This window comes from Haliotis cracherodii, unplaced genomic scaffold (assembly GCF_022045235.1).
Source record: "Haliotis cracherodii isolate W230 unplaced genomic scaffold, xgHalCrac1.p SCAF_9, whole genome shotgun sequence".
In the NCBI taxonomy this organism is placed as follows: domain Eukaryota; kingdom Metazoa; phylum Mollusca; class Gastropoda; order Lepetellida; family Haliotidae; genus Haliotis; species Haliotis cracherodii.
This window is the reverse complement of record NW_027266343.1, coordinates 10,863,894-10,875,056: the sequence shown is the minus strand read 5'-3', so window position 1 is coordinate 10,875,056 and position 11,163 is coordinate 10,863,894. Positions and strand designations below refer to the sequence as shown.

Here is an 11,163-nt window from a genome sequence, read left to right as displayed (position 1 = left end):
CTTGAAAGTTAAATATGTTTTAAGTTTTGATTTTTGAGATAGGTTTTCAATCCAACGTTGTTGATCACAGTCCACGATACGTTGTTTGAATTGTGAAATGAATATTTGCATATCTCCGACGTCTTGAATTATCCAGGCGTAGCCAAATCCATACTTGAAAAAAATGTATTTTTATATGTGTTGCCCAGGATATACAGCCAGCTTCATCTAATTTGTACATCATTAAATGCGTTTGCTTCGGTAGACGATCAGTGCCCATAGAGATTAATTTTGTCCAGTATTTAATACATTTACCACTATAATACGCATATAATCGTTGTCTTCCACTTTCACCACGAACAGCGTTAATTGCTTGTATTATTTGGTAGGTTTAGCATCCGTTTGTAATATTTAGTCTGTACCATCTCTATAGTGTCGTAATATCGGAACCCCCAAACTTCAGAGCCATATGTTAATATTGGTAAAACCATGGATTCGAACATCTTGATTAAAGTATTGATTAGTAATCCTCCACATAGATAGTTTATTTTATAGATATAATGACATACGTTTTCTGCTTGCTGTGCAAGTGTTGCCGTTGCTTTTGTCCATAGCAATTTAGGAGTGAAAAATAGTCCCAAATATTTATAAGATGAAACAGTCTCTATCATTTCTTCTCTGTAAGTCCAATTTTCATAGTTCCTTAAACGTCCACCATTTCTAAAAACGATTATCTTTGATTTGTTCATATTTCGAGACAGTCCCCATTTTTTTTTACAAAATTCACTTATACAGTTGATCTGTTGTTGTAATCTTCCAGTGATATCGGCAGTGTTAGCAACATCATCGGCGTATAATAAAGAACAAATATTTGGTGCTTCCTCTTAGATAAATATTCCACGACAGTCAGATTGATTTTGTTCGTTGACCAATTCATTTATAAACAGGCAAAAGAGTGTCGGGCTGATCATGCATCCTTGTCGTGTTCCAATAAAACAGTTATAATATAAAGTCAAACCATAATCCAATCTCACATAAGCTTTTAGTTTCGAATACATATCTCGTAGACATTTTTGAACGTTTCCATGGATACCATATTTCATAAGCCGATGCCAAAGCAAGTTGTGGTGAACACAGTCAAACGCTTTACTGAATTTAATGAAGAGACAATAAAATCTTCCACCGGTTGATTTTGATAGATATTTCTGTATCACTCCATACAATGTGAAAATACTGTCGACTGTTGAGCGTCCTTTTCTAAAACCAAACTGGTTTTCGTGTAATATATTTTTGTCATCACACCATAGCTGCAGGCGTTCGTTGATCATTTTTGTGAATATTTTCCCCAAAACGGGTAGTAAAGAAATGCCTCTATAATTATTTACACTGTTCGTATCTCCGTCTTTATACAGCGGACATATAACTACTCTGCTCCATGATTCCGGATAAACACCTGATTTCATTATCTCGTTAAACAGATGCACAAATATAGGAACAATAATATCCAAAGAATTCTGGAATAGTTCAGAAGAGATCCCATCACATCCTGGTGCTTTATTTGATTTCATATTGATAATGGCTGTCTTCACTTCATCACTTGATATCTCTCTGTTTACGTCTTCAGGCGATCCACGTTCACAAGCCTCACATACATCATTGTCATGCTGTGATATGTCTGATTTTACTAAATCTTCAATAGATGACTTCGAACTGGGAGAATTTAATAGATTCTGGAAATATGAAAACCATTCCCAAGAACTGATTTGTTTGTTTTCCTGCAACATTTTATTTTCTTGATTTCTTTCCACAGTATGCTGTTATCACTTTTTATCTCATTAAATTTATCTCTGAGTGAACGCTGAAATTCATCTTGTTTCTGTTTGCATAATGCTTTAAAGGTTCGTCTGCGCTGTTTATATACTGAGATACCATGCCACAGTTGAACATGAAAACTGACTCCTAGCGGACCAGTCCTCGTTTTAGCCCCTTCATGTCGAGCGCCAGACAGGGTAACAACAAGTACCATCTTTTAACGTCATTTGGTATGACGCGATCGTGGACGATAAAGGTAACCCCGAAATCGGAATGTACAGAACTAAATTGTGAAATCAGTAAATGGCCACACAATACCAATGGACAATCAACCACTTATATTCATATACACAGGATAAGGTTGGTTTGTTTGTTTGTTGTTTAACGCCTCACACAGCAATATTCCGGCTATATGACGGCGGTTTGTAAATAATCGAGTCTGGACCAGACAATCCAGTGATTGATATCATGAGCATCGATCCACGTAATTGGGATCGATGACATGCATCAACCAAGTCAGCGAGTCTGACCACCTGATCCCGTTAGTAGCCTCTTACGACAAGCATGGGTTGCTGAAGATCACGGGATAAGGATTACACGGGATAAGGATCACATTCATGTAAAGCAATGGGTAAATATATGTAGCGGCAGCAATATACACGACAAATGACTCTTAGCACTTATCATCTACCACATGGACATGATACGTGGCACATAAAATATTTCACATGATATATGGCGTGCGACTCATAAGACACATCTCACATTAGATATCACATGACACATGACATGACGTATATCAGTTAGCCACATAAGTCCAATAGGACTGAGTTCACAGTATCTGACTGGCGTACGTTAAACATTGTGACCGTGTTGTGCCGCCATGGACATCTGTCTTGTACTCTACTGGTTTCTAATTCAGTTGAATTTCCTTCATGAGTTAGAAGTTCTGTTTAAGATGGTCTGAATTCGACATTTTAAGATGTCAGATATTCCTGCACGGTCGCCTTCAGACTACTCATGATTGAGCGCGATAGTATCAGGTTCCCAGGCGTTATCCATGACAATGACACTGGGGTTGTTTAGATTGGGCACTAGCTGATATTCCAACTTCATGTGACCAGGCGGAAAAAATATGCTGTCCCACTGACCCAACATTGTGATAAGAGGACACAGCTACATCGTGTTGTGGCGAGTCGACGCAGGCGTTAACGGGGGTAAGTGTAGACTTGTGGTCTTTACAAACCTTCCGTTTGATGAATCTATCTACGATAACATGACGCTATTAAGCCATAAATTAGTGAAATGTTTGTTTTTGCAAATTTCCGTTAAGCTATTAAACATTATATTTCTTGAGTGGGTGAGTGAGTGAGTTGGGTCTAACGCCGCTTTTAACAGTGTTGCAGTTATATCGCGGCGTGTCAGATTAACGTGGGAGGAAAGCCTGAAGTGATGCAGGTCTCCGACGTTTACCACTTCAGTGAAACCCACACGCACGGGCATGGTGCTGACAAACCTAAATACATTATCGGGGCGAGCCGGGATTCGAACCCACAATCATAGGTTTCTTGGGTACCCAATGGACGCAACTCTGCACAGCGAATTGCGGCACCTTAGACGACTTGGCCACCCGTGGCCCCCCCCCCCCCCCCCCCCCCCCCCCCCACCCACCCATTGCATTAAACATTAACATCAGCAACTTGTCGAAATCTTACGTATAGATCGTGCGTAGTGATACATGTTTTCCATAGCCGTGTAAACCAAAATTAACAACCTCTTAACTCCTTTATGGCATATTCCTTCGCTGAGAAAAAAAGTTCCTCGGATTAGTTTAAACAAAATACTTGAACAGACTTTTGCAGAATAATTGAAATAATGTCTCCAACATCAAAGGTATCAATGTTGTTTGTAAACACCTACTTACGTGCACCGGCGAAAAAAGTCCCACTTCCGGTTATCTAATTTGCATATCTAATTTGCATACTTATGTCATTGGGGTATGACATACATGTTTTTATGTCATAAGCTTATGCCATGGATAAATGCATTAGTTAAATGATAAAAGGTCCTACATACTGACCCCTTCTGTTATCTGTGTGTCACGGGGTATACAGCTTGCGACCAGCATGTAGGGCCTTGTCTAGCCTGGCTTATACCGACTGGGTCACCTCAATCAGTATACAATCAACGTTATTTGCTCCCTGCTCCCTGTCCCTTACAGTAATCCATTGGCACGCGGCATAATATCGTTAACGTTTTATGATTGGTTAATAAATTATTTTTTTTAAATCCAAAGAGTGGAAACTTGATCTTATCGTATTTAAAGAATGAGGGGCGGTGGGGTAGCCTAGTGGTTAAAGTGTTAGCTCGTCACGCCGAAGATCTGGGTTCAATGGGTGAAGCCTATTTCTGATGCCCCTGGTATTCTGATATTGCTGGAATATTGCTAAAGGCGGCGGAAAACCACTCACTCACTCACTCACTCGCTGCCATTATTTGTTTCATTGAAATACATCATAAATGACACTTGCAGACTTACAAAGTGTTTGAACGATTTCAGTCCTACCTTGCTCATTTTTCAGAGCCAAGTCCCAAAATAAACTGACGTCCAAAAGAAACTTTACCAACTGAAAATATAAATTTCAGACAAAGTATTATTTATTTTTCGATGAAGTCTATCTAAAACACATAACCTAAATACAACAATAGTGTATGCAGAAAATGTTAATCGTCTGTTACATGTTTGCGAGATAGCACGCGAAAAAGTGAAAAACACGTGCACCATGGACAACTGCAAATGCACGTGCGGGTAAGGGTATAAAACGATTGCAACGGCAAGTCAGACATCCACAGTGATAAAAAACACACACACAAAAGAAATGCCACGACTTACAGTCGAACAACGTGAACGAGCCTTGGGTATGGTACAGGTGGATACCACCCACGCCCATATTGCACGAACCTTCGGTTGCTCCCGTGTTGCCGTTACCAACTTGATGCAACGTTACAGACAGACAGGGCGGACCGCTGACAGACCAAGAACAGGCAGACCCAGGGTGACCACGCCCCATGATGACAGGTACTTGCGTACCTTGCACCTCCGACAGTGACGTCATCGGCGACAAATGCCTTAGGTCACAGGGTTAGTCGACAGACAGTGGCCAGGAGACTCAGGGCTCATGGAATCAGGGCTTTTAGACCGTACAGAGTACAGCTATTGACAGCGCAACATCGTCGTCTGCGATTGAGATGGGCCCGAAACTGTACGACATGACTGGCAGAGGGTTGTCTTCACTGACGAAAGTCGATTCTGTATGTTTAGGGCTGATGGAAGACAACGCGTTTACCGCCGAAGGGGTGAACGAACGGCGGCGTGTTGTGTGCAGGAGATCGTACCATATGGTTGAGGGAGTGTCATGGTGTGGGTTGGGATCTGTGGGCAGGAGAGGACACCGCTGGTCATCGTTGACGGAAACTTGACAGCTCAGCGTTACATGGATAACATTCTTCGTCCAGTTGTCCTACCATATCTCCAACAGCAGCCACGTGGTGTCATTTATTAGCATGACAACGCTAGAGCCCATACAGCCAGAATTGTCACTTACTTCCTCGTAGCCAACAACGTCAACGACCTGCCGTGGCCTGCACGCTCACCCGACATGTCCCCCATAGAACACCTCTGGAACTTGATGGATCGTCGTGTTCGACAACGACCACACTCTCCAGCCAACCGGCAAGAACTGATCTTGGCCCTCCAAGAAGAATGGCGTCAAATCCCACGTGACCTCATCAGACGACTGATTTTTTCTGTGCGTCGAAGAGCTTTTGCGCGTATTGAGGCATTTGGTGGTCACACGCGGTACTTATGACTTGTTATTGAACGTGAGCGATTGTTTATGTACTCTGCCTATTGTCCATGATTCTGAAAGCTCGAGTTTTGTACCACCTTTGTACCGCCTTTGTACCAACTGTGTTCCAACTTTGTGTGTGTGTGTGTGTGGGAGGAGGAGGGGGGGGCTCTGACGTCATTCTCGGTCGCGGTTTGATTGTCATTTTCAGTGTTGATTATGTTGATATATTGATCTTCTCAATACACTTTACTTCATGCATGTATGTTTTGTTGTTTTTGAACTCTGATAAAGTTTCTTTTGGACGTCAGTTTACATATCTTATGTCAGAGAAACAAGTATTGTGTTCCAGAAACTTCGAAGCCCGCGTGATCATCCTAAAGGACCTTGACAGACCTTGAGACGACACAATGTCCCAACGTCACAAGGAAGCCAGGTTTACTCCTGGACTGAGGGCGGACATGACTCCGCAGCAGATAGCGGAGATGTTCGACGACTTCGCCGACGACTATGATGAGGTAGGATGCAGTCTGCCACCTCGCTACCAACACTTAGATAAACACAACCAATGTAAGAACATTCTTTGTTCTTTCAAATTCCCAGTCTTTTCCAAATTTCCTGTAACCCTATTTGACTTGACAGGAAGTCCTGGAAAAGGGACTCCGGGCTCATGAACTTGTCGGAGACTTCTTGGCCACGACCTACCCTGAGAGTGACCGGTCCAGTCTGAAAGTTCTGGACGTGGGAGCAGGGACAGGATTTGTCGGCCTGAAGGTACTCAAAGGTCAAATTGTATTAGCCTAACGGCTAAGAAAACAATACAATAGTTGGTTGTTGTTTCGTTATCATTCGAGCTGATGGTGATCCTTGGTTTGTCACCAACGGCAGTTTTCACCAAAGTGGTAAACGTCTAGAGGCGGATTCACACGTCAAAAATAAGTTTGACGATTTGTGTTTACAAACATAAGTGAGTGAGTGAGTGAGTTTGATTTGACGTATGAATGGTTGTCAAACATATGCTGGTCGCTTACAACCAATCATACACTGCGTAAATATGACGTGACTTTTACTGACGTTTGCTAAACAAATGGCGTTTAGCACTTTGGTGAAAACTGCTTTGCTAGCAAACCAAGGATTATCATCAGCTTGAATGATACCAATTATATACTCTTCAAAAAAAAGAAACTTGACACTGACTTTCAAAATGTAATATAATGTGATTGTTTCAATATGGGACACAGAAACTATAATTGAAACACTGTTTGAAGATCAATGTACACAATTTTCAAAACATTAATCGTGTCACCTAGACAGACACACGTACACGATACAGTTAATGTCACAGGGGTACAGAAAATGTCAGTATCGGTTGTGCCCACCACGTGCATAAATCACCGCTTGACACCGACGACCCATAGCTGCAATCAAATTGTCAATAACACGCTGTTGAATGTGCTGCCAGTCCTGCTGAAGTGCATCAAGAAGCGCCGGAAGTGTTTGGGGCGGTGGTTTCCTTCTGAGAACGCGTCGATCCAACTCGTCCCACAGATGCTCAATCGGGGACAAATCTGGTGACCGGGCTGGCCAAGGTAATGTCTGGATGTTGTTGTGCTGTAAGAAGTCCTGACAAATACGTGCAATATGCGGTCGAGCGTTGACCTGCTGGAACTGTCCGCCATGAACGTTGACGTGAGGAAGAACGTAAGGCTGTAGGATCAAGTCTCTGTAACGCACACCTGTCAATGCACCTGCCACATGCACGAGAGGCGTCCTACCACCGTGATGAATTCCGGCCCATACCATGACACTCCCGCCGCAAAATGGGACAACCTGCTGCACACAGTTGGGGGCGTTACGTTCACCCCGACGTCTGTAGACACGTGCGCGCCCATCAGTACGTGTTAGTAGGAAACGGGACTCGTCAGTAAACAGTAGCCCATTTCTGGTGTCCCCCGCCGTGATATTGCTGGAATATTGCTAAAAGCGGCGTAAAACCATACTCACTCACTCACTCAGTAAACAGTACATTTCTCCACATTGCACGTGCCCATCTAACCCTCTGTTGGCACCAAAGCGTGGGGTCAATACATGACGTCGAACAGGTCTTCTTGCAAAAAGTCCAGCCTCCCTCAGTCTGTTGCGTACCGTTTGCGTATCATAGGGATCTGTGTGGTTGTAGACGTGGCTGTGGTAGTGCGGTCTCGGAGGTGTCGCAGCCGGATGTATCGACCTTGTGCTTGGGTTGTCACCCTTGGTGTTCCTGTCCTTGGTCTGTCGTCAACTCTGTTGGTGCTGTTGTATCGGATTGTCTGTCTGGATACGCCAAAGTGCCTGGCCACTTCTTGCTGAGTTGCTCCAGCTTGTAATCTCCCAATGGCGTTGTTCCGTTGAGCTGCATCCCAGTCTTGGCATTCTGTCACCGCCTCTACTACCGTTATAAGGACTGTATGAACAACCGTTGATGTGGATTTTTATACCCATTCAGCAGGGGGGCCTGATTTCATTTAATGTAATTATTTTAGATATTTGGCAAAAAGTAGTTTTACATCTATGTCAAGTTTCTTTTTTTGAAGAGTATATATGGGGTGCCCATATCTCCCTCTTTTTCCATCTCTTTCTACTGCGTTTTCTCCGAAGGACAGCCATCGATGACCCTGCCGCCGCGATTTTCCTTACCTGCCACTGGGACAAATGCTCACCGGAGACGCCATGCTGAACTAAGCAACAACACATATGTGTCGTGTGAACTCAAAGTTCAAAAAGTTTGCCAACCTTTTGTTTCCAAACTAATTTGGTCGTTTGAAGCCGCCTTAAGACCTGCATTATTGTTATTGTTGTTTTTGCTTTAACCATAATCAGTATTGTTAATCTTATAACATACAGCCCACCCACTGTTACTAATAAAAGGACATGTTGAGATGTTCACGTGCACTCTGTTCTCCCAGGCCACGGTCCTCAGGATACAGCACAATTGTAGTGTGCTCGATCGTCAAGGATAGTTTAAGAGCCAATACCTCACAATTCTTGATGTAAATCTTGAAGTGTTGATGGACATGTATCACCCCACTGTTCCAGCTGAAGGCGCTTGGCTTCACCTACATCGATGCCCTTGATCCTGCTCAGAAAATGTTGGATGTGGCAAAAACCAGAAACGTTTACCGTCGCCTGATCTGTGCCTTCATGGACCAAAACAGGGTTGAGGAAATTGAAACAGGTACTGGAAGAGGATGAAGTTAATGAACTTGTTTCAGAAAATACTGGAATTATTTTGGGAAATAACATACTACTAGTGCCAGAACTGATCAAGTTGACGTCATAAGATCAGTAACTGGTCGTAAAGGACAATTATCAACCCTCTCATCAGACATATTTAAAGCCCACACAGCCAACTTTCATAGTTTCATTTTCAGACGGATTTCAGACATATAGTCTATCAATTATTTAAATAAATGCATTTCACTCCATAATCTGTAATATTACCAATGGTCTATACATGCATATATGACATGAATATTGTATAAATGTTCATAAAGCAACCGCCCAAATGGGAATTCCAGATCAGGATCAGTGAATTGGTTGATTACCTCTAAACGTACCCCGACGGGGTGGATCTTTGTTCATAATGTCAATCACTTGATTTCTGGTCCTGACTCGGTCTAAACCGTCTACACATTTGCGCATTGATACCACATGTACCAATAAAAGAGAACTGTAATTGTGAATGTCAAGTTGTTGAAACCGGCAGTGTAATGAGTGAGTGAGTGAGTATGGTTTCATGCCCCTTTTAGCAATACCCCATCGACGATAGTGTAAGTGAACTAGCCGGAGATTCAAATGTGACAGTCGCCACAATATACACAGAACACAAAGTTTACTGACTGATATAGAAGATTTAACGTGCACTTTCCGACTACAGCGTATTTCGCACACGGGAAGTTTATCTCTGCAGCCGTTTAAATAAGCAGCTACTCGCCGACTCTTCTCACATCAAAACACGGGGATATGTACTCGCGGGCAGATGACCATGGAGTACGCTGATCACTGTCGGATTAACGAGACTGATTAATGAGTGATTTCAGCAAATCGTTGCAAATTAGGTGTGTCGGGGTCGGAGTACAAGACGTCGGATTAACGGGTCTAAGCAGCACTGGTTTAATCGGTTCCCATCATTTGTGTCGGATAAAACCTATTGTCGGATTAACGAGTGTCGGATAAACGAAACTTGACTGTACGAAACCAAAGCGCTCGAGTGGTACGAAGCTTGTATGAACGGGGCATAGTGGCATGGTCATCTAACGGCGCAACGATTTGACGTGCACATGTGCGTCTAAGGGTTCGAATCCAACATTTTCTCCCTGATTATAATCCTTCGCCTCCCACCAACTTGCTCTTGTTCCTTATATTTAAACAGTGGAAGCCGACACAAATCAAATACTGTTCAACATTATACTCACTTTACTCTCCCACCCACTGGGCCACTATGTCTGTAACTGTGAATACACTTGTCATAATGAACAATGAGATAACTTTCTTTCAGACTTCTATGACTGCATAACGGCCACAGCAGCTTTCAACGAGGGTTTGGTACCCTGTAATGCCTTCGCCCAGATGATCAGAATTGTTAAGCCCGGTAAGTTGTCAGAATTGAAATAACTTATAATCGACATATTATCCTTGGGATACTGTTGCTGAGGGGTATTTTGCATGACCTGACTGGATATCAATCCTGACATTGAGTTTTGATGGCACTCTCTCAGTGAACCATGTACACTCGACAGGTTCACGTCCCCTTGTGCTCTGCCTTTGTTTACACAAATGTAGCCATATTGTTTATATTTTGCTTTATTCATTGAAATGACAAACATTGAGTTTACTTTACCAGTCTGGTTTTTTTCGGAACAGGTGGACGGATAGTTTTCACAATCCCACAAAAGAACATTAACAATGCTGTCGAGTACCGGGACCGGTTACTTCCCTTGATAGACAAGCTTGCGGCAGAGGGAGCCTGGGAAGTGACTGCAATACCTCTCGCTGACGGTCAATTGGCCAAAAGCCTTGGCCCCGGGGTTCTTTACAGTTTGAAAGTAAACGTGTCGGAGAAATATTTTGAGATTTAATAAAGTCTCTCTTTTTAAAATATATTTATGTATGACATATGACGTCAAAGATCCATGACTCGAGAATCCCCATTTGTCTCGTGCATAGTTAGCGTTTAAAGTGTGGAAAGCACACGCAGCTTATCGTGATAAGAATAAATACCCTCTATGGTAACTCTTGACTTATTGTTAGTTTTGTCATGGTACACATGGTACACAAGTGGTACACATTGTAAACATCGTTTATTAACGTACATACGTCTCTATATGGTTTGGGGTTTTTTTGCCGATGAGCATAGTATCGTATGTAACTAGTATCTGTTGTTAACTGTGGCGTGTTTTATAGAAAGCGATTTTAGACCAGACTGTATTCAAGCATTTGACAAGGGGAAACAGATATGCTGTCCCACTGACCCAGCATTGTGATA

General features: G+C 42.7%; 1 protein-coding gene across 1 annotated transcript; it reads left to right on the top strand.

Annotated features, from left to right (window-relative positions):
- Positions 1-2,907: 2,907 nt before the first annotated feature.
- Positions 2,908-10,910, top strand: LOC139453105 (methyltransferase-like protein 27). Its single transcript, XM_071234729.1, has 6 exons — positions 2,908-3,008; positions 5,992-6,157; positions 6,282-6,413; positions 8,715-8,853; positions 10,177-10,269; positions 10,542-10,910. Exons 2-6 carry the CDS (start codon positions 6,050-6,052, stop codon positions 10,754-10,756), a joined length of 687 nt encoding a protein of 228 aa, XP_071090830.1. The 5' UTR covers positions 2,908-3,008; positions 5,992-6,049; the 3' UTR covers positions 10,757-10,910.
- Positions 10,911-11,163: the final 253 nt, after the last annotated feature.

Excerpts from the sequence above, each read along its gene's own strand:
- LOC139453105 (XM_071234729.1), top strand. The coding sequence starts at position 6,050 with ATGTCCCAACGTCACAAGGAAGCCAGGTTTACTCCTGGACTGAGGGCG. Across the intron at positions 6,158-6,281 it reads TCGCCGACGACTATGATGAG|GAAGTCCTGGAAAAGGGACT; the intron begins GTAGGATGCAGT and ends TTGACTTGACAG. Across the intron at positions 6,414-8,714 it reads CAGGATTTGTCGGCCTGAAG|CTGAAGGCGCTTGGCTTCAC; the intron begins GTACTCAAAGGT and ends CCACTGTTCCAG.